Source organism: Colletotrichum phormii, assembly GCF_030913505.1.
Source record: "Colletotrichum phormii strain CBS 102054 chromosome Unknown BDP81scaffold_6, whole genome shotgun sequence".
Lineage (NCBI taxonomy): Eukaryota > Fungi > Ascomycota > Sordariomycetes > Glomerellales > Glomerellaceae > Colletotrichum > Colletotrichum phormii.
Window position 1 is genome coordinate 1,782,387 of NW_026851448.1, and position 26,996 is coordinate 1,809,382.

General features: G+C 53.5%; 6 protein-coding genes across 6 annotated transcripts; 3 read left to right on the forward strand and 3 right to left on the reverse strand.

Moving 5' to 3' along the window:
• Positions 1–1,336: 1,336 nt before the first annotated feature.
• Positions 1,337–3,709, forward strand: BDP81DRAFT_447973 (uncharacterized protein; the record flags this gene model as incomplete). Its single annotated transcript, XM_060592241.1, has 3 exons — positions 1,337–1,655; positions 1,716–3,293; positions 3,348–3,709. 3 exons carry the CDS (start codon positions 1,337–1,339, stop codon positions 3,707–3,709), a joined length of 2,259 nt encoding a protein of 752 aa, XP_060447710.1.
• Positions 3,710–4,752: 1,043 nt separating this feature from the next.
• On the forward strand, positions 4,753–6,780 carry BDP81DRAFT_196864 (protein phosphatase methylesterase 1). The gene is made up of 3 exons (XM_060582488.1): positions 4,753–5,292; positions 5,413–6,245; positions 6,319–6,780. The coding sequence occupies exons 1-3, from the start codon at positions 5,066–5,068 to the stop codon at positions 6,483–6,485; spliced, it is 1,227 nt and encodes a 408-aa protein (XP_060447711.1). The 5' UTR covers positions 4,753–5,065; the 3' UTR covers positions 6,486–6,780.
• Position 6,781: 1 nt separating this feature from the next.
• BDP81DRAFT_196865 (uncharacterized protein) lies at positions 6,782–7,169 on the forward strand. Its single transcript, XM_060582489.1, has one exon. The coding sequence runs from the start codon at positions 6,825–6,827 to the stop codon at positions 7,047–7,049; it is 225 nt and encodes a 74-aa protein (XP_060447712.1). The 5' UTR covers positions 6,782–6,824; the 3' UTR covers positions 7,050–7,169.
• A 1,379-nt stretch (positions 7,170–8,548) lies between these two features.
• BDP81DRAFT_196884 (cytochrome P450) lies at positions 8,549–10,593 on the reverse strand. The gene is made up of 2 exons (XM_060582490.1): positions 10,071–10,593; positions 8,549–9,996 (listed from the first exon to the last, which is right to left on the reverse strand). Exons 1-2 carry the CDS (start codon positions 10,343–10,345, stop codon positions 8,571–8,573), a joined length of 1,701 nt encoding a protein of 566 aa, XP_060447713.1. The 5' UTR covers positions 10,346–10,593; the 3' UTR covers positions 8,549–8,570.
• A 4,536-nt stretch (positions 10,594–15,129) lies between these two features.
• On the reverse strand, positions 15,130–17,308 carry BDP81DRAFT_314865 (uncharacterized protein; the record flags this gene model as incomplete). Its single annotated transcript, XM_060584037.1, has 3 exons — positions 15,130–16,034; positions 16,096–16,440; positions 16,501–17,308. The coding sequence occupies 3 exons, from the start codon at positions 17,306–17,308 to the stop codon at positions 15,130–15,132; spliced, it is 2,058 nt and encodes a 685-aa protein (XP_060447714.1).
• A 1,820-nt stretch (positions 17,309–19,128) lies between these two features.
• BDP81DRAFT_196909 (uncharacterized protein) lies at positions 19,129–19,929 on the reverse strand. Its single transcript, XM_060582491.1, has one exon. It carries the CDS (start codon positions 19,877–19,879, stop codon positions 19,370–19,372), a length of 510 nt encoding a protein of 169 aa, XP_060447715.1. The 5' UTR covers positions 19,880–19,929; the 3' UTR covers positions 19,129–19,369.
• Positions 19,930–26,996: the final 7,067 nt, after the last annotated feature.

Here is a 26,996-nt window from a genome sequence, read left to right on the forward strand (position 1 = left end):
CGCCCGGTGGAGGTGACCAGGATGTTGAACACGACCGCCCACAGATGGTTCCTCTCCCCGTCTTGTCTTGTCCCAGTGGGAGGAGGCGAGGAGACGGACCAGAGACGGTACGGAGTACTGGCAACTGTGGTCCTGTGGATGAACGCCAGCAAGCAACAAAGCAAGAGAGAGAGAGAGAGAGAGAGCGCGCGCGAGAGACTCGGAGACCGTCCAGATTGTTCGTACCGTTGTTCGTGTGCGTGCGTTGCCCCCATCCACACCAATCCGCACGCCATCCCAGGGTCCATGTCCCTTTTTGCATGGGGGCCCGTGGACGAGAACAGACGACGCTGAGGTCGCTTCCAGGCTTGGGGCCCCATCTCCCGCCAACCATCGATCGCCAATCGCTTCCCCTTCTTGCTCGTTCGTGTCGTTCCTTTTCCTCCTCTGTCTCTCTCTACGTCTTGTCTCTGCTCCCTCCCTCCCTCTTCCCACTCCACCACCACCTCCTGACCGGCGTGCATTCTCAGCATCGTCACCTTTCGCTCGTTTCATATACCCGCCCGTGGACTTTAGCCTCTTTTTTCAGCCACTGTCTCTCTCTTCGCCTATCTGGCTGTTGAAGAAACTCTCTCTCTCTCTCTCTCTCTCTCTCTCTCTCTTACTCACTCCAACACACTGCTCACTCTCTCGATCTATCATAGCCTCCGACGCCCACCTCACCACCATAGGTTCTCGACCTGCTTCCGCTGATCCATCTCTTTCAGCGTACAAGAGGCCTCATACGGGCTCATCCCATCGACACCCTTCGGGCTCTGCATAGGCACCTCGCTGCCAGCCCATACTCCCCTTCTTTCCAGGTTGATCCTCGGCCTCTTTTATTTCATCTCTCTCGTGTCATTCTGTAGAAAGCTGTGCTTGCTTCTTGTTAGCCTCTTACCATTTCACAATCCTTCGACTTCACTAGTACACTCCAGTTGTTCTGTTTCCTTTGGTCCACGACTCTCGCAATATACCCTCCCGACGCGACGACGACGACTCGAATAGTATCAATCGATTCACCAAAGAAAGCTCCTCAGCAAAGTCATCCGACGAACACGGAACCCCCCTCTCACCACCAACCTCGTTGTTAAAGCGTATCAATCTATTAAGCTGGGAAAGGGACGGCATCAATCGCTGGGAGTACAGGAGAAAGAAGCACAAAGAGGCTCAAAAAGTATAGACTTTGGATATACCCACCATCACACGGCTTTGGGGAATACTATCGATTCCCGACAGAACGACGAACAACGAATTTTCTACCACCACTTTTTTTTTTTTTTTTTATATAAATTTTTTTTATATAAAACACAACAAAATGACGCGAACCGCGCCCAACTGGGGTCCGAAGCGGCTTTTGGCCTTGGCCACCGCATTTGCTTCTAGCACCCTCGCCGACTCAATCCTCAAGACAAGCAGCTTCACGACCTGCGGTAACGATACCGCGATTACCGTTCAGAAGATTGATATTCAGTATAACAACGACAACAAGACCGTCACCTTTGATGTAGCAGGAACGAGCTCCAAGGAACAGAACGTCACAGCCATCTTGGATGTCAGCGCCTATGGCACTCCCATCTACTCCAAAACCTTCAACCCATGCGAAGCAGGAACCTTTGTCGAGCAGCTCTGCCCTGGTATGTGCCGGCTGTGGGATGAGTTAACGTTTGGATTATGGAAATGCTAACAAATCTCAGTCCCCGCTGGCAGCTTCTCTGCTCGTGGCACTCAGAAGATCCCCGATGAGTACGCCAGCATGGTTCCAGACATCGCCTTCGCAGTCCCCGATATTGCCGCTCAGGCCAAGCTTCAGCTCAAGAGCCTCGACTCCGACGAGGAGGTTGCCTGCATCACGTCCCAGGTTACCAACGGCAAGACCGCCAGCGTCGCTGCCGTCTCTTACATCGCCGCCGGTGTTGCCGGTCTCGCTCTCGTCGCCACCGGCGTCTCTGCAGTCAGCTCTGCTTTCGCTGGAGGCAGCGCCGCCCTCAGTGGCAGCGGTACTGGAGGTGCTGGTACCATCAGCCCCAGTTTCACCGAGGTTTTCGGATGGTTCCAGGGCATGGCCATGAACGGCATGCTTTCCGTCAGCTACCCTCCCGTCTACAGCAGCTTCGTCAATAACTTCGGTTTCTCTTGCGGCATCATCCCCTGGACCGACATGCAGGTCGCCATTGACAACTTCCGCGGTGCGACCGGCGGTGATCTGAGCAAGGACAGCGTTGAGATCCTCAAGAACAGCACTCTCATTCTCGCCGATGGCTCCACCGTCGATGGTGGCAGCGCCCTTTTCAAGACCAAGCGTGCCGTTGAGACATTCCACGCTCTCGTCCTGAGAGAGATTGAGACCAGCGTCAACGGAACCACCAGCGGCGACTCTGACGACCCGGTCACCACTATCAAGCAGAAGGTCCAGGGTATCACTGCCTTTGTCAACACTCTCAGTGTCCCCAAGTCCAACACCTTCATGACCGTTCTTCTCATCGTCGCCATCGTCATTGCCGCCATCATTGTTGGCATTCTCCTCGTCAAGGTCATTCTCGAATTCTGGGCCCTTTTCGGCAACTTCCCCAAGGGTCTTGCCGGATTCCGTGAGCACTACTGGGGATCCATTGCCCGCGCCGTCACCTCGCTTATTATGTTGCTGTACGGTATCTGGGTTTTGTACTGCATCTTCCAGTTTACCAACGGAGACTCGTGGGCTGCCAAGGTCCTTGCTGGTGTCAGTCTGGGTATCTTTACCGGCATCCTCGCTTTCTTCTCTTACAAGATTTGGAGCACTGCTCGCAAGCTGAAGCAGGCCGAGGGCGATGTCAGCGGTCTCTACGACGACAAGAGCAACTGGATGAAGTACAGCCTCTTCTACGAGTCCTACAAGAAGGACTACTGGTGGATCTTTGTCCCCGTCATCGTCTACCTCTTCGCCAAGGGCTGCATTCTTGCCGCTGGTGATGGTCACGGTATGGCCCAGACCTCGGCCCAGCTCGTCGTTGAGGGTCTCATGCTTTGCCTTTTGCTGTGGAGCCGTCCCTTTGAGCGCAAGTCGGGCAACGTCATCAACATCACTATCCAGGTCGTCCGTGTTCTCTCTGTTGCCTGCATCCTCGTCTTTGTTGAGGAGTTTGGCATTGCGCAGACCACCCAGACCGTCACCGGTGTCGTCCTGATTGCTGTCCAATCCGCCTTGACCGGCGTGCTCGCTCTTCTGATTATGTGGAACGCCATCAACGCCTGCTGCAAGGAGAACCCCCACCGCAAGCGCAGAAAGGAGATGGGTAAGTCTACTTTCCACGCTACTCAATGGATCATTTTACTGACCCCCGTTACAGAGAAGATGCAGCGCGACATGGACACCCTCACTCCTCTGGACGCGCGCAACTCCCTCCTCATGGACCGCAAGGATCCCGAGGCCGGTACCACCTTTTCCATGTCAAGCGTCCCCGAGAAGAAGGACCACCGCCCCGAGTCTCCCGATCACTACATGGGCGCGGCGGGCAACGCTCCCTACCGCCCCCTGGCGCCAAGCACGCCTTACGGCAACGCCCACCACGACCAAAGCCGCGAGAACCTCGTCCTTGGGGCTGCACCTATTGCCGACAGGGCGCCAACACTGCCCAACGTGGGCGGCGACTTCAACAACAACCCCCACGGCGGCTATGGTGGTGGCGGGTACCGGGGTGTGTATCACTGAAAGAAAAACTGAAAGAATCGGGAGGGAGACGCCTTGACTGGGGGTGTGTGTGTGGTGTACCTGTTGGAATGACGATGAACATAGAAGTGTGGAATGTATGACATATGGATCTCTCTTAGCTCTTCACAGAGATTCCAGAAAGGAAGCCACTTATATCCTATTTATTTTTTCCTTTCCTTATTTCTTATTTATATTTTCAAAAAAAACTTCTTTCCTTGGGTCTGCTCATCCTTTGTCCGTCTCTCTCATTTTTTTCTCTCAAGATATCTACGGATATACACAACAACGTTTTACACCCTCTGCAAACACCAATGGTTATGATATCGACGGCTGCCTTCTAGTGTTTTCTCAAATTATTATTTTTTGCCTTTTTGTCGTGAAGGGGAAGAGGAAGAAGAAATAGGAGGGGACCCTTTTATGCAGTCGTTATCAAACATATACAACCCAAACAGGCTCAGTGTCCCCTGTGGGGATATACACGTTTTATGACCGCAAGTTAATCTTCTTCTTTGGGGGTCAAAAGGCGGAGGGTTTGCATAGCGGAGGAATATGGGCCTCGGATAAGTATATACCTACAAATGGAACGCAAATTAATAGTATGAAGTGTATGATTGTAAAGTGATGAGTGAGAGGCTGAGGTCGAGGAGTTACCTGACGTGATTTTGGTTGCTCTGACTCTTGAGTTTTTTTTTAGTTTTTTTCTTTTTTCTTTTTCGGGATAAATGACAATAGTCTTCCCCAATGAGTAAGAAGCGCGAGGCAGCTCAACAAAGAAGCTGTTCGGGAATGGAAGACTCGCCTTTTGTCTTGACGCTGCCCGAGGAAGGAACAACTCGTGGCAGAGACGGGCCAATTCCTTTCAGCGAAGTTTTTGGGGTCCAATTGCCTCCATTGGACCGGCGTGTGCGAGAGATTGAGTGTAGGCACTGTAGACCATAGCGCCAATTGCTCCCAATACACGGTGCGAGAGAAAATGGCTGCCCCTCATCACCCCACTGAACGTCATCCCCCACGACGGCATCCAACTTGGCTCAAAGTTGGCGGCTCCAGCCTTGCTCTGCATTCGTTTCTTCCGGCCCCCGTCTAACAGGCCTCATCTTGCGGCCGTTGCAGTTACACAGCTCTGGTCGTCTCTGATCTCTTATTACCTCCTCGATCATTCCCTGCATCTGCAACCTACGGCTTGGCATCCCGGCTGGTCGGCGACGCCTGCAGCACACACACACACACACAAACGGGAGACGCGCCGAAATTGCTCCTACCTAAATCCAGAAGATATAAGAAAGAGAAAAAGGAGGGAAAACACCACCCATCTATTGTGACAGAAGCTGTCAACAGAACCAAGGCCCGCCCAACATGAGTGAGTTGCAAAGAGCTTGGGCCAAGAGGAAACTCGACCCCATGCATCCTCTGCCGGAGCCCCTCAACGACCTCGACGAGGAACCCGAGACCGATCAGCTGCCCGAGTTGCCGGAGCACATGGACGACGGAGACTCCTCCTCGGCCTCGTCCGCCTCGTCAGCTTCTTCTACCGGCACCATCATCCCGTCTCCGAGTCAGAACCTCTTTGCTCGGCCGCAAGGGTAACGTATTTTTCTTTTTGCCCTTTGCTGCTTTCCCCTCCCTCTCCATCTATTGCCCTGTGGCTCGAGGAAGGAGAGCACGTTTGCGGTTTGCACTGGGATGCTGATTCTCGCTTCTAGTGTGTCGAGGGGCCGCACGCTGGAGCAAATCCCATGGACGACCTACTTTGAGCGAGAGCTGTTTCTGAAGCCCAAGGTCGGAGATGAGGTTTCTGCCACCGTGACCTACCATGCCTACCTCAATTCTCCTGTCGGGAAGGGACCCCTCTTCGTCATGCACCACGGCGCCGGCTCTTCTGGCCTCTCGTTTGCGGCCCTCTCATCCGAGATTAGGAAACGCCTCCCTTCGGCCGGCATTCTCTCTCCGGATGCTCGCGGCCATGGCTCGACGGTCATCACGGACGGCACCGAGCTCGATCTCAAGCTCGATGTCCTGACAGAGGACCTGTTCAGCGTCATTCAGCTGACAAAAGCCCAGATGTCCTGGCCGGAGCTTCCTCCCGTCATACTCATCGGACACTCGCTGGGCGGCGCCGTCGTCACGGATCTGGCCAAGTCGGGGAAGTTGGGCAATTCCCTGCTCGGGTACGGAGTTCTGGACGTGGTGGAGGGCTCTGCGATGGACGCTCTGCAAAGTATGCTCACGTACCTTTCAACACGACCTACCGGCTTCGCTAGTTTACAGTCCGGAATTGACTGGCATATCCGCTCGCGCACCGTCCGCAACTCGGTGTCGGCGCGGACGTCGGTGCCAGCGCTTCTGGTGTACGACGACTCCATCGACCCGACGAGGCCGTGGAGATGGCGAACGGATCTGGCGGCGACGCAACCATTCTGGGAAGGCTGGTTCGTCGGCTTGAGCAAGAAGTTCCTCGAGGCGAGAGGTGGGAAACTGCTTCTGCTGGCGGGTACGGACAGGTTAGACACGGAGTTGACAATCGGTCAGATGCAGGGTAAGTCACCCGTTGCCCCCACCCCCCCGAGGTATTGAAGAGCCAGAAAGAAAGACTAACACCCTGAAAACAGGCAAGTACGCATTACAAGTGTTCCCAGAAGCCGGGCATTTCATTCAAGAAGATCTTCCAGAAAAGACGGCGCTGGCAGTCGTCGACTTTTACAGGCGGAACGACAGGAGTGCTTTCGTCATGCCGCCCAAGGTTGGCGATTTGCTGAAGCAAGGCAAGAGAGTCTAGGAATCTTGTCCCTGTCTAAATACGATTCCACAGCGAAAGCATATAGCCCCCTTTTTCTTTTCTCGTACGTTCATAGTTATACCCCCCCTAGCTTTTGTGAGCTTGGTCAAGTAGATCATAAGCAAGTCATGCAATGAGTGAACCATCAAGTCGAGCAAATGGTCCAGAGGATGTCCAACTAGTATATAAACCTAGATCTCCTGGTGAAAAGTTTTCGAAGTTGGGACACTTTATCATGGACTCAGGCTGATTCTCCAACACTCCGAGTACACGCTATTTGAAAACAGGCAAGGTATATATATCCCTTAGCTTTCGAGTAGCTATAAAACGTAGTTTACCATGAGGTTTAGGTCTTGGGTCACTGATCTGACCTTGATCGTATTGCACCTACGCCGCCTTCAGCCCCATCGAAACCCCCCTCCTTTTCACTCCTGCCACATAAATTACTCGCGTTGTATCTCTCTCAGCTTTGCTAAGTCTTTTTTTAGTGTGGGATGCTCTCTGAAAAGAGTATTAAATGGCTCTGAACCGACGGTTTGTCGGCAAAGAGGTAAGGCAGCTTGAATTTCTTCAAGATTCCGTGGTTCATATTCGGTGCTTGGAAGCTTTCTCGAGCATGTGAAATGGGGACAAAGGCTTCTATTTGGTGTGGGGGGCTGTCGACGAAAGCGTACTCGAGCAGTAACTAAATTGTTTTTGATCCAGTCTTCGCCTGCTGACTGGCGTATGCCGTGGGGTGTGTATTCTGTATAGAATATACAAGAAGAAGCTCCCAGTACTATGTTGTCCCTAGGTAGTGTGTGTAGAACAAATCTCGAGAGTTACGAGGGTGTAAAGTAATTGCATCACTCACTACCTTGAAGAAGCAGAGGTAACAAGTTGCTAAACGGCTGCCAACAGTCAACGGGCTTAAGGAACCATTACTCACACCAGTTACAAGCCGGACCTATTTAAGGGCGGCTATTAGATCCTTTCGCAGTAACGGGCTAGGCGATTGCACCTGTGGCGAGCTGATGAAAGGGTACTCGAGAAGGTGAGCAGAGTAGTTATCATAGTAATACCTTACTTAGGAAGATAGTACTCACGTAAGTAGCAAGCCCCCCCCTCGGCCCCCCCCCCCCTTTTCCATCAGCTAAAATCATAGATATCCAAGAGACAGAGGGGCCAAAAAGAGTTCACCCCTACCCCCTCTCCCCTCTCCCACCCCCCCGGTGCTGATCTGGGGGCTACATCTCTTGGTGCTCATGCTGGGAAATTTATAGTGCTCATGCCGGGACTCGAACTCGATCGCTAAGCCTGTCGTCGAGTAGGCTGGTTGGTGTAGATAATGGATGTTGACCTTTAACCACTCCACCACCCAGCCAGTTTGACCCGACCCGTCGACCTAGACGGGCGCCTGCTGGCTGGTGACAGGAATGGACTTGGAGGGGTGGGTATATGAAGGCTTGTCGTGTATTCGGGTGGGCGGGGAAAAGGTCAGGAAGGTATGGTCCGGTCGTACTTGCCTTGCTTGCCTTGCTTGCCTGATACACGATAGGCACTGCTCCTGCCGTTGCGCAGAGGCTTGTTTACCTTATCTCAGATGCGCCACTGAATTTGGCGATGTAGGCAAGTTCGCACCAGGAACGGGATGGGAGAATGGAAGGTTCAGCGTTACCATGGTTTCCAAGACTTCGATGAGCAATACGTCGATGAACCAACCCTTTCAGCAAGAACTGGGCCTTCTTTCAAAATCGGAGGCCTCTCTTACCTTGATCGAAGCCAACTGGCACTTTGCCTCGAGAGAACCTTGACAGCTTGTTATGCTTCAAAGCGGATATGTGTTATTGGATTCAACGCCATATTCTTCTATCCTTTCCCAAGCACCAAATGCTATCCAGAACACTTTGCGAGGACAGACCTTGGTCGTCTGCCGTGCCCCTTTTCCATTATATACGTCATTTGTGTTTCCAAACACACACCAGGAACCCAGCCCAGTTCAGTTCAGTTCAGTTCAGTTCAGTTCAGTTCAGTTGAGTTGAGTTCATGCTCATATCATTAATTACGACACAAGGCACATCCTACATTCCACATCCAAAAGTAATCTCACCAGCCATCCACGACCTTGACGTACACGTGCAGCCCCTTTGACGGACGCGCCGTGACGCCGCCCTTGATGGCCATGTTCTTCTCGTCGTACTCCTCCTTGTTCTTGAGGCTGAACTCGAACCGCCCGATCCACGAGGCGAGGATACACGCGAACTCGGCCTTTGCGAAACCTTGCCCGATACAGCTGCGCGGTCCGTGAAGGAACGTCATGAAGGCGTAGTTGCTCGTCGCGCCGCCGCTGTTGGCCGCCTTCTTGCTTTCCGCATCGCCCTCGCGCGAGGGAAGCCACCTGTCCGGGTTGAAGCGGCCAGCATCGGCGCCCCAGAGCGAGGCGTCCTTGTTGGTGGCCCACGGGCAGAGCATGATGCGCGTGCCCTTGGGCACCTTGTTGCCATCGATGACGGTGTCGACGGCGGCTTCGCGGAGGGTCATGGGGACCGGGGAGTAGTAGCGCAGGACCTCGTTGCAGACGGCGTTGAGGTATGGCATGTGGTCGATGTCGAGGGCCCTGATGTCGCCTGGCGTGCCGGGTGTCGGGAGGCGTTCGCGGATCTCGAGGCGGAGGCGGGACTGGACCTCTGGGTTGAGGCAGAGGCAGTAGATGGCCCACATCATGGCCGAGGCCGTGGTCTCGTGGCCCGCGGCGAGGAAGGTCATCATCTGGTCGACGAGGTTGTCCTCGGTGAAGCAGCCGGACTCGAGCGCTACGGACAGGATGTCAATGTCGGTGAGCTGCTTGCGCTCCAGCTTCTCCTTCTTCTCGCGGATGAGCTCGCGGCAGGTAGCGCGGATGGTGTTGGCGGCCTTTGCGATGTCGCCGTTGCGCTGCAGGGGAAGGTGATGGACGAGGGAACCGGGGAGGAGGAGGCCAAGGACTGCGAGGACCTGCGCCTGACGACTGGGCTTGAAGACGTGCTGGTAGGTCTGGTTCAGGGGGTTCGCCGGGTCGCGGATGGCGCCAAAGTCGCGGCCCATGCCAGCCATACCGATGATGTCAAGCGTGGTGCGCGATGCCCAGTTGCCAATCTCCAGGACGGCGGTGTTGGGACCCAGGGCAGCCTTCTCCGGGTCGGTCAGTCCTTCGGTCGCACCCTTTGCGGCCTCGGCGTGGACGGCATCGGTAATGGCCTGGACGCCCTCGCACGCCTTGCTCCAGAAGAGCGGGTACAGGTCCTTTACGTGGCGGAAGGCAAAGGCTGGCATGAGGTTTTTGCGCTGGACCTTGTGGTCGTCGCCCTCGGCCAGCAACACGCCGACGCCGAGGATGCGGCCGATGGACGAGCGGACGGCGCCAGGCTTGTGGAAGTCGTAGTTGTGGGTGACGAGCACCTCAGCGAGAGCCTTGGGCGACGTAATCAGGAGGCGCTCCTGGTTGAACAAGCCGCGGTAGCGAATGATGCCTTCGTGAGGGATGGTGTTGATCCTGAGTGGCGCACATTTAGTCTCTCTCTTCATACGCCAAGGAAGACAGCTTTCTCTCTCTGGTCTTCTACTTACCATTCAATCATGGGCACTCCAGTCGGCTCGCGCATGATCCTCGGGTACTGTCCCATCAACCAGTGATCACCTTTGGGCCCCGGAAGCGAGCGCAGAGACGAAAAGTACTGGGGGAACAAGAAGACGACAAAGATGCCCCAAACCAGCATCTGCAAGGCAAAAGCGCCCACGAATGCGACTAGGAGATGACATCTAGAAAATACTGGCTGTCGCAGAGCCAATAGTACGGCGATTGCTGCCGAGCTGACAGACACTCCGCGCCAGGGGACGCTCATTGTTGCGGTTGTTATTCGAGTCTTTTCTGGAGATTCAATGCCAGCGTAGCTGGTTCTCTTCAATGACGATGACGACGACGACGTCCACGTTGCGACGCAAAAGCGAGCTGTCCGAGTTTCGAGTTGGGCAAAGCGAGATCTGTCAAAGACTGCGTCGTTGGACCTCTAAAGACCTCTTGTGGAAGACGTCAACGTCGATGAGTAGCCTGCGGTGACGGCTCTGATGCTATGTCTCGTTGATCTGGGAGTTTTGCGTAAGTCGCGAGCACTACTTTCGATGACAAGCAAACGACGAGGCCAGACGGGCGTTTAAGCTCCCGGGTAAGGGTAAGGTTATGTAAGGTAAATGATGAAATTTTTAATTTTTTTTTTGAAAAAAAAAAAGCAACAAAAGGATCAAAGCTGTTTCCTGAAGTTTAAGCTCAATTGAAAAGGAAAAAGAGGTGGTGCGTGTGGTAGAAGAAGGGCAGGCAAGGCGAGGTAGAACCCGCGTGGAATGAGGGCCGGGTCGATCGGTTTCATGCGTACGGGGTTGCAGACATGGAACCAAAGCATCGCCAGCACATGCACACCCAGGCAAGAAGAGAGAGGGACGGAGACACAAGAGAAGGCCCACGCACGTACCGCGTCTTCTTCTTTTTTTGGGGGTCCTTACGGCCACTGCTGTCTCTCTGCTGTTCAAGTTCTGTTACTTGGTAAGGTAAGGCCACTTGGTGTTCCTCCAGAACTCCGTTCTTGGGTTGTCTCTTCAGACAAGGGGCCGTGGGGTGGGTGAGTTTTGGCTGTTGGAGACCAGAGATGGGCGAGACGATGAACAACGGAGTTGGGATGAGACGAGACGCGACGGGATACCGGGGTAAGGAGAAGGGGTGGAATGAAAGCTTTCCAAAACGACGACCGGCGTGTTGTAATCTGGTCTTTAGTTCAACCAACAGAGACGAGTCATCATCGAAACCTCTTGATTGTGTATCTTGACAAGATCTGAGATGTTATTTCTAATGAAAGGCGATGGAGCAACTATACGACAAAAGCACGTGGCATCCGAGGTCACCGAGCGGCAAGGGTTAAGGATGGAGGAGGAAGTAAAGAAGAAACGAGATGGATGCTGGGGGACGGAGCTGGAGTGATGACAATGAGCCGGTCTGCCCCCCCCAAAAGAGCCCCTAGCGGATACTTTGGCTTTTCTGCAGCTTGGTGGAGAGAGATGAGAGCTTGGTTCGATTGCTTGACAAGGGAGCTTCTTGTTTCTTCTCGATCCGTTTTAGTGGGCGATTTTGTGGTGTATGCGGCATGTCAATTCAGCATTCCGTCCCCGTCTTACTCAGTCTCTCTCTCTCCCTCTCTCTCTCTCTCTCTTTTTCTCTACACGGATATGTTCATATTTCCCTACGAGTGCGAGAAAGTACGCACGGGATTTCAAAAAGTTCATCCGCAAAAGGCCATGAACGAATCGGCACATGACTCGCGAGTGGTGGTTGTTGAAAAAGGTGGGATGGTTAGGGGGGAGGGATTCTATGGATGATGAGTAGACTGCGTAACTTACATTTGATGGAGACACCAGCTCGAATTGAATGCCATTCTCGTCCTAGCTCGCCGTGGATTGGTTGTTTCGTGTCTTGGAAAAAGGTCCAGCTTGCCCAGATATCTGGGAGAAGTTAGGAAGGGGAACTAAAAGTCCGGGACGGGATTTGGGGGTCCCCCCAATCTCTGGGCTAGGTATCCGCCATCGTCCCAGTCCAACGGGCTTCTGGGATGATTTGTTCGCCCGATCCAACCCTTCGTTCCCTTGTCTTTCTTTTCTTCTTCTTCCATCTTGTTTAGAAGACCCGGCGGGATGTTGCCGGCTTGGGTAACCTTGGGAGCACTGTCCAGTGTGGCAAGCCAGTGTCGTTCCGTTTGCATTCCAGTCGCAGTCGCAGCGCCTCCTTTGCCCGGACCAAAGAGAGAGAAAGAGAGAGAGAGAGAAAAAAAGAAAAAGAAAAAGAAAAAAAAAGCAAAGGACACAACGTTATTGCGATTCCAGCGACTCGGTCCAGTCCCATGCCGATACCACGCCAAGCCTGGCCGTGCGAGGCAAAGGCGATTTGGCTCAGCCAGGAAAAGTCCGACTTGTTCGTTTCGGATGGTCCCTTCGATTGGAAGGCGGGACAAGTACGACAAACGCACAGGTGCCACAAGGGGAAAAGAAGAGTGCCAAGTCGCATAGCATGCCTGTTTCAATCGCGTGGACAGTGCTCTTCTGCTTCTATCCGGACGTTGTGTTTTTTCTCTCTCGCCTCCAGCTCCAGGACGAGTACGACTTGCAGGAATACGGTGACTTTGACCCAAACAGGTAAATAAGGGAACATATCTCTCACAGACTCTCACTCTCTTGCTTCTCGGTCTAGCCCCTCATATGTCCAAACAAGCAGAGCCCTGAACCATCCTCTGCAAGACGAGTTACGAATGAGCATAGTCCAGCATGAAGAAACGTCCCGTCTAGACGACCGAAGAAAAGCCAAATTAGGACTGATTTGTCAAGAAGAACCATGACTGAACCTTGACCATGAACAGTCCAACTTCAGCCCCCAAGTTTGTTGCTGTTCTTCGACCTCGACACAAAAACATCGGGCTGTTACCTTCACCTCACCTGTTGTCCTGAACTTGTCTTTTACAGGAGGCAGGCACAGGCCCAAATACTCACAGAGCACCAAGAGGCGGTTAAAACAACCCAAAAGGGAACAAACCCATCTTTCTCTCTTCCAAACGGGAAACAATCAAGTGCAAGAAAACACGAGCGGCACCGCCACCTTCCAGCCTTTCGCCACCAAGTTCTACGGCAGGCCTCGTTTCCGTTCCGCTGTCTGTGAGCCCGTGAGGTGAGGGTGAAAGGTGAGGCTCAAATCCAAGTAAAACCCCTTCAACCCATCTTTTTTTTCTACCATTCCAACACGCCAAAGATGGCTTTTTCGTGTCACTAACCTTTTCCCGTCTTTGCCTGCGTGCCTGCCATAAACCCAAGCGTCCGTCCATACCAAGTTTGCCCACAGTCCGTTCTCCCCCCTTGTTTCCAAAAAATAAAAACCCCATTGATAATGCACCACCGCCCGGCTCTTTTCGAAGCGAATGCTGCACCGCTCGGGAGAAGCGGCATTGTATTGTCAACTGGGGAATCTGTGGCAGTGAACTTCTGCAGTCCTACACACAACTTGTCCATCCTACATTCGGTTTGGTAGTCTTCCGTGGCACATCAGAACGAAAGTCCAAGATTGGGTGGGTGCTTGAACGGCTGAAGAAAACCATCATCACGGTCCCCCCAAATGTACCCAAATCCTACCCATAACCGTACATCTCCCGCTGGCTGGGCAGAATCACACTTCATGACGGGAGCGACTGATACGGCACGGATACGCTACGCAAAGGGACCACATGGACAACAAGGCCCCAACCAATCGAAGTATGGCCAAACCCATCGTCATCCTCATCGGGCCCGGGCCCGGGCCGCGGGGGCTCCTTACACGCCTGTGCATCGATGCATGTCTGCTGGTCAGCTTTCCATCTGGCAAGTAAGTTTATAGAAAAGAAAACAACTGAAGAACGATGCCGTAAGACGAATCCTAAATTAGCTAAATGCTGTAAGACAACCGCTTTACCTGTCCATCTAACCTAACCGCCTTGTCTATCTAACCACCTGTCACACACTTCGTAACCTCACGTTACCCCAGCCACCCGCTTTCTCCAAAGGGTATCATTATACTACCATCTGATATTCTCCAAAACTCACATGATTCGTGATCCCCCTCTCTCTCTCTCTCCATCCGCACGCGGCACGCCCAAGAACAGAAATAACAACCACCCCCCCCCCCCCCCCTAGCTTCCTATTCTCCTGCTCCGCTCCCGACGGAATAAACCCCGCCGGGATAACCCAAACCCCCGAATCGGCCAGGATGTCCAGAGAACCCGCATACGAAAACGGCACGACCTTCCGCCCCTCCGTCCCGACGGATTTCACACGGGCTAAGGAGAACCCAAATTCCGTTCCGTGCCGTCTACATTGCATTCTCCGCAATTTCGTTTTCCAACGTTTAGAAAAGGAAAGACTCTGCCGTCCAATCATCACCTAGAAGCTACGAGTCTGTGTGTCAACCAAGTCCCGTGATGTCTCGTATGAATACCTGTGTGCCTGCCGACTCCTCCGCTTAGCTCAAGAAAAGTTGTGCTTCATTCCTGTACACTCAAACACCATGTGGTCAGCTATCCTACAACGGGAATATTTAGATGCGGAAGATGAGTGGGATAGAGTCATGTAGTCGTCCGCTCAACTAACTAGAACTAACTAGACTAGCTTGCTGTGTCGCTTCCGCCATGTGTGCGGTGTCGAGTTGTTTGCGTATCGTGGCTGCAGCGCACCGCCAAATAAGTTGAGTGCCCCCCCTGAAATTTGTTCATGATGTGTACACTCGAGCTGGCCCCTCAAGTGGTCTGCCCTCAAAACCTGTCAGATCCAACGGACCCCTTGAATCCTGCTAAAAGACTAAAAGACTTTGAATCCTGAATCCATGCCATCACGAAGATGATGATCCCTGGTTCCCTGAAACGCCATAACCACGCAAAGGAAAATTAAAACGCCGTGATCGATCCGTGTTGAAGGCCATCCTGCATGCCGAACCGAAGCCTGTCCACGAAAGCAAATTGCAGACTGGTTACTAGAACTGTCCCCCAAATCCGGTATGCCAATTACGTCTCCACCGCCCACGCCGTCCACGCCTACGCCGTCCACGCCCGCCAAGTCCATGTTGACTTCCCTATTCCCGTACCCATGGGTTGGCATGGAGCGACACACCATTCTCACCGCCCAGCATACGCCGATGGCTTTCGTCAGGTGCTGCTGGGTCTCCGATGGTCCAAGGGCTCGGGAGGGCTGCCGGCAAAGAGGTTCGGTTCGTGGAGTTCAGATATTCGCTACCATGGAGTCCGTCTGGCATGCCAAGAGCGGTGGGCATGGCTCCACTAGTGAGCTGTGAGAAAACCGGAACTGACAGCGCCGAGGCAGTCGAAGGCTCTCCTAAACCTCCAAAGCCAGTCGCCTGATGCTGGTGCTGGTGCTGGTGCTGGTGCTGGTGCTGATGCTGATGCATGTTGGAACCAGAAAAGGACACCTGTGATATAGCACTGTGGTGCGTACGATGGGAGCCGCTGGGTGCGAAAGCTCCTCGAGCTGGAATGGCAGCATGCGATCTCCGACTACTTTCGTACGTGCTGGACACCGGTCTGGGCCGGCTGCTGCTGAAAGTTGGTGACCCTGGCCCCTGAACACCAGTACGAGGTCTAATCCTACGCCGACTTTCACCGCTGTCTGTTGGGGGAGAGCGGCGTTCACCATGGTTAGACCCAGATCCTTGCGATCGGTTGGAGTCGTCCTGTGCCAAACTGGCGTCCCTATCTCGCATGTAGCCAGCGTAGCCAGCAATGCCTCCGAGGCTCACATGACCGCGATTACGGAAGTACCGGTCAAAGTTTGGGTGTGTGGACGTGATCCTAGGTTCGTGCGGCACCTTGTCTCTGCAGTAAGGGCAGCTGTCCGACTCCTCGAACCATTTCTTGATGCAGTGGTCACCAAATATGTGCTTGCATTTGGGCAGTCGAAGTGGTGCCTCCTTCACACCTTCGGGTGTTTCTACACCGAACTCGTTGTAGCAGATGACGCAGGCTGTGCAAAGTCATGTTAGTCTTCTTCTCTCACAATAGAGCTAGAAATCCTCATAACTTACTCCTCTCGCTCTCTGATAGCTCGGTAATCGGAACGCTCTGAAGAGATTGGATAGCTGATGAGGATGCCACATATTTCGTGGTCACGGAGCCGCGCATGAATTGGGCGGCCCGCACGTGGTCTTCTTCCAGAGTCATGATATGACGTGCCATTTGGGTTGGGTTTCCAGCCATTGCTATGACCTGTTCGAGCGCGCCTCGGTCGGAATCCACGTCGCTGTCGGACAGTGGGCTTTGTCTCCTGGACATTGTGCGGCGAATAGCAGGAACACGGCGTCGCTCTGAATGGTGATGATTTGACGAGCCCAAGCTACTTGAAGAGCTTGAGGTTCCAGAAGATGAGGCGCCTGTAATGTTCCAGGCAAGATTAGCATGTAGACTCTCAGATACAGGCAAACTCCACTCACCTGAAGTAGGTTGGTGAACTTCATGTGGCGGATTGGGGAAGGTCGCATGGCCGCGGTGGGGAGCAGCGGAAGGAGGAGCAGATCCAAACTGTATACGAGCCCCGGAAGATGGTGCTTGACTTGGGCCACTGGTAGATTCCTGTGCCTCGGGCTGGGGGGGATTTGGAGCCGCTGCAAGGTGTTCTGAGTTGGTTTGCGCTACGGCAGAAGTCGATGTGTTCATAGAGTGTGCAGCTGTGTTCAAGGTGCTGTGGCGTGGGGCGGAATTCTGCCCACCAAAGTTCCTCTCAGAGCTAGTATAGAACGGCTGGCCTTGTGCCGGGTGGCCTGCTGGAAGGGCTGTCGATAGATTAAATCTCACCGGAGGGAGCTGCGTATGAGGGAACGACGGTTGCATGGTCGGAGGGCCCCCCATCTCGCTTGGGGTTGCCCCCGAATAGCCACCAGCCATATTGCCAAAGTTCGGAACAGGCGCATGGTTGTAGTAAGGCGCCTCAGAGGCCGAGTTTGAAGGCCGGTGCTGGAGTGCCGGAGGTCCTCGGTGGTTCGTCATGTGAGGTTGGTGTTGCCAGTGATACGGCCCAGACGGCAGTGGTGGTCCTTGAGGTTGCCAGCTTGGGTAATTCGCTGAGGAGTGGACTGGGTCGTAGTGCATTGTCGAGCGGTGCTGTGGTATCCCAGGGACTTGCTGTTGGCCTTCTCTGCTAAGGAAATAAGGGCATCGCGGACGCTGCTGTGCATACGGATTCTGTGCCTGGCCCTGAGACTGCTCCGGATGGTGGTATGCGTAATCCATGGCTTCATCCATACTGTGAATCCCTTCTACTGCTGTGCGAGAAAAGTCCTACCGACTGTTACTGTGAGATTGGCTTCTTCGTCGTGGCCAGGATTGCCTGTAATGGAGAACCACGGTCTCTCTTTCACCAAACAACTTTGCTCTTTTTATTTTATGACCCTCCTTTTGTCGCTTGATTCCCCCTGTTTGTATGCAGCTGCACGGCGTCGCTCGCTTGCTTTTCCTAAGCCCTTGTTCGTTCGATCAGAAGGTGCGTTCTTCGTCGTACAAGCTGCCGCTGGTCGAGGCAAGCGAATCGTTGAAGTGAGCGGGTCCGAAATGAATGTGGTCTGTTGGCAAGTCGTCGTGGACTGACTGGAGGAGGGGTAGATGCGGGTAAGTCTGGGGGCTTATTTGGGGGAAGCCGAAATGCGTTCAACTGGGAGTCGCTGCTGCTATTATCGGTTCGCAATGAAGAGTTTCAAAGGTCGGATCAGAATATTGTCCTCCCAGTAACCCATCGAGGTTTATTTTTGTGCAGTTCGTGTCCTCTGAGCTTGATCGCAGGGTGTTGGGTGAAAAACTCAAAGCCCACAATTCGGTGTACCTGAGAGGTAGAGGCGGTACCGCGATGGAAGAGTCGGGTCGTGAGGTGACGTGAGGTGAGTGTGAGGTGAGTGAGGTGAGTGTGAGGTGAGGGGCGCTGCTGCTAATACACTGGGATGAGCCGCTGGATCATGCCGCTTTCATAAGTTAGTCGGATGCTCGCAAAAGAACGTGATGCAGGCGTCTGTCTCGTTTGGCCGTAATAGGTAAGATGCAGCCTGGGTAAGGGCGACGAAGTTTAATGCCGTGGGGAAAAGAAAAGAAAAAAAAAAGAGGGAGAAAAAAAACAACTGCTGGGAATTCCTCGTCACAAACTAGTATGAAGAGCGGTCTGTGTCTCTTAATCTGCTTGTTCGCTCTTGCTCTTGTCGCAGGGCGGTGATGGAGTAGGGATGAAAGGAGGAGCGTGTAAGAGGATTGTGCGTGGGAGCCGTTCAAGGCGGGGGCATCGAGAGGGATGGGATACCTTAAATGGATGTGGTATGTAAGAGTTTGGTTGAGGGTGACAACTCAGTAGGAGGCTAGGTAAGGTGAGATAGGCCAACACGCCAAGTAAGGCAGTGAAAGAAATGGAGAGAGGTCGAAGGCAGCCTGTTCGTCTTCTTATTAGGTAGTCGAAAAGAGGGGTGACGGTGACTCGATGGGTTTGGTTTCTCTTGTGACAGGCCGCATACGTCGTGACGCCGATGTCGCCGAGCAAGGAATATTGGTCGATGGGGTCGTCGGGAGGGAGGGAGACGCTGGGAGGTTAGGTTTGGTTCACCAGCGGTCGGTGGGCGGCGAAGAGTATCGGCGAGACGACGATGGCTCGAGAAGAGAGGTGGAAGTGGGAAGAAGAGATGGGAGACGGTCACTGGGGGGTGGGAAAGGGAAGGGAAGGCGCGGCAAGGAAAGAGAGAGGGGTGGGCAGGTAGTCTTGGGTTTTGTATTTCGTCGCAGGCAAGAAGGAAGGGAACCTTGGGGACACCAGACGCCAGACGCCAGACAAGGCACCACCACTTATTGAGGCAAGGTGTAGGTAAGAAGGTCAGGTCGACAGGGCCATGGACGACGGAGACGAGAGACGAGAGACGAGGAGGAGACACTCCAGTCAGGCAAGGTCTAAGAGACAATGGGAATGGATGGGGGGGAACCGGAAGGGAAGACGAGGCGAGGTCCAGACAAGGCACCGGAAGCCAAAGCAAAAGCCCACCTTGGACCTCACCACCCCCAGAGGTATAAGTTAGGTATCTCGCTCACACTCGACCCTCACGAAGGACAGGCTTGGAACAAGACAAGACCACTGATGATGGAGCCCTCGCAGAATGCCCGGGCAATGGCACCGGGACGGGGAACTAGTAAGAGCATACAATACAATACATACGTACATGTGCAGAAAGAGTGAGGGAAACCATGCACCAAGACGGGACCGAGTTGGTAGACTGGACAATCAATACGGCTGGGCCTGGGCCTGGGGCTGGGGCTGGGTTGGACCGGCCGGTCTTTACTTTACGGTACTGCTAGCCAGCCAGTTATTACTACCGCTACTCCTCTTCGTCCTCCGATCAAAAGAGCAGCAGCCAGCCCATGACCGGGACCATGTTCCATGTCCGGAAAGTCATGTCGTTGCAGGGCAGAAAGGGCGGGTTGGATTGCTTTGCTCGAACAGGATTGGATTGGACCAGAGCGAACCAAAGACGACGAAGCAAAGTGCAGCAACGCAAAGCACAGCAGAGCAGAGGCACACACAGCACAACATGGGGCAGGGCAGGCAAAGGTAGGAGGGCGTGGCATGGCATGGCGCTGCACTCCCCGCCAGGGAAGACGGCAGACAACAACCCAATGGGGGGTCGGGTCAGGGAGCAAGGGCAGAAAAGACCGGGACTCAGAAGACGACTTGCCGTGAGAGGACGACACACGCTGGGGGTACGGGTGCGGAAGTAAGGTAGTGTGAGTGTGAGAGTCAGAGACGGACGACTGGGCGAGCGCCGAGCAAGAGAGTTGCAGGGCCATGCACATCCGCCGGTCCAGTCCAGTTCCCAGTAGAGGGCCATTTCGTTCCCATCCAACAAAGGATTTGGATTTGAATTTTGCCCTCACAATAATGCTGCATCCGACTCATCCATCGTTTTTGACCCTCTCATCTCGCCTCGGAACCCCACGAAGTCGTCTTCCCGGTCAATGAACCGAGTGTACTTGGTACGGCCTAAGAACAACAAAAAGCAGTAAGAGCAGACCGAATATTGGACGTGGCTGTCGGGAACAGTGGCAGGATGGGTCTGGAAGGAGAATATGACGGAAATTCGACCGCGTGGCCTAGTCCAGGCCAGGCGGGTGCTGATTGCTGGCGCCGCTGTTGGCAAAAGGGTTTATCATTCAATGCTGATGCGGATGCCAGTCTACTAATACGGCGGAACCGTGCTGGGTGACTGGGTACGGCTACCTTATGCGATGCCCTCATTTTGTTCGCAGTGGTCTTTCCCACGTCAATGTTCCACATGTAAACAGGCCCGGCCCTGGTATGTCCGTGGCTCCGTCTCTTTGGAGGGGCAAGATATGCGACATTGACTGCGCTGGGCGGAGGGTTAAATGAATAGTCCCTTGTCGGGTGCGCATCAGGCTGTGGAAGCGGAAGCTGGAAGCGGATGAAGAGGCAGAAAGAAAAAGCCAAGACAAGTTCGGATCTGAGAGTCAGTGAACTGTGAACCACGAATACACCGTACTTGCGTATCCGTACCCTACACTTCCCCTTGCCAAGTTGCCCTTCCCTTGAGACTGAGAGTAACCTTTTGCAGCCTGCCTGGCTAGTGCCCCGTCCGAGACGAGCCACCAACGTGAGCGAGACGTGAGCAACCTTACCAGACATGGGTAGCGAGCGGGTGCGTTTGTGCCATTGTTGTAGGTTCGGATCCTACGGGGGCGGGCGGGTGTCAGTTGGCGGCGGCAAGGCACCTTTCCTTTCCTAAACACTTTTGGAGGCGGCGAAGGAAGAGACGAATTGTGATACGCCAAAGACCGGGTCGAGACCAGGTCACAAGCACCGTCCCGAATGGCGGATGGGCGGTGGTTGATGGTGGCGGCGGTGGACAGGGAGAGGCTTGAGGATGTCTGCAAGTTGCAGCTAGCTCTCGTCATTTCCAGCAGGTTGCGCCTTTCTCTTGGAACCATACATTGGTCATTGCAGAAACCATGTAAGTTGGTATCCGCTGTTGACCATATGTGGACGAATTGATGATGCACCTGGGCGGTAGACTGAAAATTTCTTTGCTCTCAAAGAACGATACGTGATTGAGATGGGGCCGCGGAACCGTTGGGAAGAATGAAGGAGCTGGCAAAGGAAGAGCACCTCGTCTATCATTGTCGACCACATCCATGATCCAAATGAGCTGGAGACCTGAACAGGAGGAAGATGAAGGGAGACGAAGCTGGAGGCGTGTAGAGTGAGGTGTATCAGGAAAAGCGGGCGCTGACGGGAATGCAAGCGCACCGCATCGGCACATCAGCATGTTGGCATCAAAATTAGCAGCAGCGGGCTTAGCAGATTATGATTACTACTCCTATGGTTTGGAAGCGACGATAAGGTAGGTATGCTGTTCTGCCGAAAGCGTCTGAGTATGAGTATGGCCAGATGCCCTTTCCCGAGATTTGTTTCTCTAGTGTCTGCACATTTCTGCCCGCTGATCAGACTGACCGACGGAAGTGAGAACCCACTCACTCACCACTCTAGGTGTCCTCCGAGGAAAGTCCCAAAAAACTCCGCCGTGATTCCACCGGGTGTCATCATGTCGTGACCGGGTCCTGAAAGGACGAAACCTTTCGGCCGTGGTGCTAAAGCGGTATGTATGTAAACGTCAACGACCGGGGGCCAAGGGGTGTGTCAGTAGGTCGCAACGGCAGCGGCAGTCCTGGCTTCGGTTGGTCAGCTCCATCTAAGTGTGAGTGAAGTGCTCACATGAACCAACCACCTGAGCTCGGCCGGTCCAAGCAAGACAACCACTCAATAATACCACACACTCACGGCATCCGCCATAAGGTATCAAGTATCAATAAATACGGCTCAGCATCCTTGCCGAAATGGCCTACGAGGCTATGACTAGGCATTTTTCTCTCTATCCGTATCCCGCGAGCTGCTCACAGCACACCTGGTAGGCTGGCTGGCTTGCCATCTAGCTGGGCCTCATGGGCGGCCCTGGTGCCCACCTCAATGAGCACCGCATGGCTAACTGGGCTTGCAGGATACTGGCATGACAATAGTGAGAGGCTGCTGGCGACCCTCTAAGATCATTGCTCACCAGCTCACTCACTCACCACTATTGCTCTGCCTGGTCTCTGTCGGTGGCACTACAGACGCAAGCCAATTCCCATGCGAAAGAAAGAAATTTTTTTTTACATTATTCAATAGCTCACTGCCACCATAAACAACCACATTTCATGGCTGAATTCTCACAGGTGGCTGCACTAGAAGCAGTATGGCTTCAGGTGTGGGAGACTGTCTGGGGGACCGTGTGATTCGACTTGGCCTGAGAGCAACCAGGGCCGGGCGACAGCGTGAGTGAGAATGAGAGTGAGAGTGAGAGTGAGAGTGAGACTAACACACAACTAACGCAGGCTTGTCAGGTGTTACGAAACTCAACTTGATCGACCAGTCGCACGCGCCATATGCGAGCCCTTCGCAGCACCAGCATGTTTTCGGCTTGTTATACATGAAGACCGCCTTAACACCCGCCATGTACCCTGCCGGCCTGTCCATCCTCCTCTACTGCCTGCGCTGTGGTTTTAATTACCTGTTAAGACAAGTGAGGTATCCGTACCTGTGGTCATCTCGCACTTTCTGCCTCGGAAACCTGGCTTTGCCGCCTTCCCTTACCAGAAGGTGTCTTCTGCGGCTTGCCTCGCAGCTACGGATACCTTGCGCAGTGTTAATTGTGGCACTCTGTACAGACATTCATCGAGTCCTTCCTTGTCGATAAGTTCTGACTTGGCCAGTCTTGCGCTCACTTTGCCTCATCTGGCGGATAGAAGGAGAGACCCTGAACTTGCATCCAGACCGGGGTTCTGTCATCTCAAGCTTGCTTCGCCGGCAGGCCTTCTTTTCCTTGCTATCGCCCTCGTCAACTTAGCCGTCTTTAAAACAAAACACGCTGTCGCCAGCCTCTTTGCAATACCTTCCTGTACCGTCTCTTGCAACTTCAACTCTCACTAGCAGTATTGAGATTGAGGCTTAATGCTCAGGCTGCCCGGGTCAAAGTTCAAACAACCCTATCCGACGGCTTCCCTTGCGTTTGCCCTCTTCTCCCCGGTATTTGCGAGACACAGCGTCTCCACAACTTGACCCCTCAGCCGGACAGCCCTCGACCACGAAATGCACCTAAAAGAACCCAGCAAGCCCATGATGCTGCGGACTCCCTGCCCGCCTCTCACCGGTTTACTGGCCTGCTTGCCAAAAGAAAACCAAGGTCCGAAGGCGACGAAGCTCCTGTTCGGTCCACACCGTGCGCTGTCTCACTCGGCCGTGGTTTTTGTTCTGCCCACATGTAGTGTATCCGTCAGATGGCTAACTTTCCAACTCCCCGGCGGGTGTGAGCACCCTGATTGTTGCGGAATTGCGGCCGCCCTCCTGGGAAAGCACGAGGGGCCCGACAATCCGCCGAGTGTGCCGAGAAGATGAAATCGAGAGAGATGCTTCAAGATACCCAACACACACCTACTAATAGCCAGCGACGTACGTATACGGAAGGTTTTCTCAAGTCGATACCCTTCGGCAGTTTCTCGCTCGTTTTCTCATTGATCGACGTATACCAGACCTGGTTCCTCAGCATCATTGCGAATCCTATCATCAAGTCCTGGTTCGCGCTACCTTGCCTATGGACTGACCGCCGACTTGCCGGCCGGTGTGCACCACCTATCCGTAGACACGATAACGATAAGGAGGGGCAGGGGAGGGTGCCGTTATGGCAGGGAGGGGCCAGCTGTTGGGACCAGCCATCAAGGAACCATGACTTTTTTCTCATTCATTGCCCCTTCACAGTGTCGTACGCCATTCGTATTCCTCGGTTTTCCCCCTTCTCGTCCCTCTTTCCCATGGGCCTTCTTCACGAATCCCACTTCACGTCCGTTACTAACCCTGTCACCCGGGCAGTGGTTGAAAAGTACGGATACATTACGGGAGAGGAGGGGTCGTGGGGGCCTGCCATGATCAACTTGGACCGTTTGCGCCGGGCCGTTCACACCACACCTCTTGTGGGAAAACCAACCACTTCTCTCCTACCTTCAAGGCGTGCCCCCCCCCCCCCCCCCGCCTTGGGCCATGCTAACGTAGGTATGCTCCCTCATCTGCATCAGCAGCGCATTCAGCTCTGGTCCTAGGCGGAAGATACCCATTACCGGCCCCCATTTGAATGGACCCCTGACGGTGACTCACTTCATATCTGAGTCTTGGGTCCTCCAAGTCCTCACGTCCTGTCACTATTCCCAACTGGCCAAGAACCAGGCGTTTCTCCGATTCAAAATAACCCACAATCTCACTTCTCCGATTCTGCGTTCTCGCAATTTCACACACCTCAAACCAGCAAGCTACGTCATAACAGGTTCTAGCTCCCCCTCCGAAAGGAACAGACACGAGGGAAATGCAAGGACCCCGCGGCTTTGTCCTAACAAGACCCCAGTCATGACCCTGCTGCAAGACGACCTAGCTTCGAGGAGACGGTACTTATCCATTGGCTGAAGCCCTTTTTGGTCGCTAACCTCGTCTCTCATTCGTTTTCGAAGCAGCGGGATCCCCGCGACGATCTTCTGAGCCCTGGTTCGCGCTAAGATAAAGTGTCCCCGGCTGCGCTCGACACTACCTGTTATCGACTGCTTTTGTGAGCCTTCTCTCTGTCCCTCCCTTCTCTTGTCCCACCTCCCTGTCCCTCGTCCCCGTCGCCTGACCAAGTGAGATTTTACTTCATTTCACAGACTTTTCCCGCCAAGTCAAGTTTGTTTTGCTTCAGATGTTCGTCTCATCATTCAGCGCTCCAGGCTCGCCACAAGGGTGGACTGCCTCATTATTGGACCTCGAGTCAGCACCGTGGCAAGCGCCCAGGCGTGCCCATCCATGTCTATTCTCTCTCGCCTTGCTATCGTCCATGGCGGTGGAGGATGCACCCATCAGCAAACTTTTTTTCCCCTCGGCATCCATCTACCGTACTTGAGGTAGACCCAAGCCTCAAACACGGGAGCCAGCTTGAGTGGGCTTTTGAGGGTTATGATCATCACTCTCATTCAGCAGTCTGATGGTCGAAACTCTTACGAGGCTTTTCCTTATAACCACACCAACGAATGCCGGAAACATAGCATGCCGGCCCTTTTGTTCCAGTCTGAGGTCTCTGCTCTGGGCCTTGTCTAGGGGCGTTCATGTGGTCGACTGCAGGACCAATGGCATCTGAATTTGCAAACACTACACAAGGCAAGGTTGAGTTACACGGAGCGAGCTACATTAATGTTGTGGTTGGCAGACTGCCTTTTTTTCCTTTCTTATCATTTCTTGTAAGTTTTCATAACGGCAGCCGGAGAGGTACGTAACAGGTTTAGCAGGTAAGCCGGAATCTACCGTTTGTCGACATCCATACCATAGCGAGGCCATCGACGCCATGCATGGAGCACTCACTCGTTTACCATGTGAAGAAGAAGAAGAAGAAGAAGAAGAAGAAAAAAAACACCGACGACTCTATGGTGGGAAGCACTTCACCTACCACATTTGGTTGTGCCGTCTTCGATTGCCGCGCATGATTGAACAAACAATCCCCGAGTCGCCGATCGCCCCTCCGAGGCACTCAACCGGTCCGATGGTCCACAATCCAAGCATATCTGCTCCGAAGGCCTGCGCCGACGGCTGCTGACTCGGGGCCCATGTTTGGACCATCGCTTGGCTGGGGCGGGGGGCCCAGAACTGCCGCTGGACGATGATGACGTTTGGTTCACGTTTTTTTCGGATTTGTCGGCCCTTGAACCTCCGCCAATGTTACGTCTCATTAGCAATATCTCACCGCATCTTGTCGTCACGCAATTCGCTAGTCTCTGTTCAGCTCAGATAGTTGCCGAATTGACCGCGCGAGCTGATTGAGAGTGAATGAATAGGTGAAATGATGTACTCCGAAAGCTCCGTGGTTCTGGTTTGTTTTTTTTCCTATTTCGCAACTTGCGGTGTCGCAAAAGAGTAGTAGGATTGTCTAATCACTCTCTGGGCCCGAGATTCATGACATCTTGTTTCCCAGCATCCGCCTCACCGTTGTAAGTGAAATCGGCATTGGCGTTGTCTTTACTGTTTTCCATGTGGAAATCGATGAACGCATGTATCGTGAACACGGAAAGTGGCCGATGATTGATGTGACTTGTAGTGAGGTTAGGCAACAGGGTCGACCGTCCTTGCTCCCATCGTGTCGACAGTAATAGAAAGTTTTCTGCCTTCAGATCCAAACGAAGTCAAGGGGCTTCTATTTTGAGGGTCGGTGATGACTGCGTCTTCAGAAATTGATTTTATATAGACTGATGTCCAAAGTCCAAGATGATTTTTTTTATATCTGGGACGAGTTTTCATCTCAACCTCTGCTTTGAGAACAAAACCATTGTGTTAAACTGTTCCGATGTGGACCACGTGGCCCAAGCAATCCAGAATGAGTACATTACGGCTGTGTTGGAATAGACGCCGCATCTCTGCCGTGCCCAAGGAAGACTTCGGGACTTATCTTCGAGCTCTCCTCTCTTCTAATTCTTTACATCCCACGATCCATTCTGGATGAGCGGTACTTGGTAATTTGTGGAAGGAATTATATCTAAACAATGTAGATATTGACAGCATTCTCCTTGAAAACACGACCTCCTTTCAGGATCTGCAGGGTCAGTTGAAGCCATTTCCTTCGACGATGCGTAACTGATGCAGACTGGGGAACTCTTATCGAATTCTCGCTTGAAGACAAAAGGCCATACTTTTCAATATTTCGAGTACTCTTTGTAGGTGCTGGTATCATGGCCATAGCTGCGACTCGACTGCATGGCATGTAGTCGCTGAACATGAAGCTGGAAGATGGTTCTCATCCTATTCTTCTGTCCTCATTCCTCCCCACGTTTTGTGAAGCAGGCCAGGTCATATACTGTG

Coding starts and splice junctions, on each gene's coding strand:
- BDP81DRAFT_196864 (XM_060582488.1), top strand. CDS start 5,066: ATGAGTGAGTTGCAAAGAGCTTGGGCCAAGAGGAAACTCGACCCCATG. Junction 5,293..5,412: donor CTCTTTGCTCGGCCGCAAGG/GTAACGTATTTT, acceptor TCTCGCTTCTAG/TGTGTCGAGGGGCCGCACGC. Junction 6,246..6,318: donor GACAATCGGTCAGATGCAGG/GTAAGTCACCCG, acceptor CCCTGAAAACAG/GCAAGTACGCATTACAAGTG.
- BDP81DRAFT_196865 (XM_060582489.1), top strand. CDS start 6,825: ATGAGGTTTAGGTCTTGGGTCACTGATCTGACCTTGATCGTATTGCAC.
- BDP81DRAFT_196884 (XM_060582490.1), bottom strand. CDS start 10,345: ATGAGCGTCCCCTGGCGCGGAGTGTCTGTCAGCTCGGCAGCAATCGCC. Junction 9,997..10,070: donor GGAGTGCCCATGATTGAATG/GTAAGTAGAAGA, acceptor TGCGCCACTCAG/GATCAACACCATCCCTCACG.
- BDP81DRAFT_196909 (XM_060582491.1), bottom strand. CDS start 19,879: ATGTGCATGGCCCTGCAACTCTCTTGCTCGGCGCTCGCCCAGTCGTCC.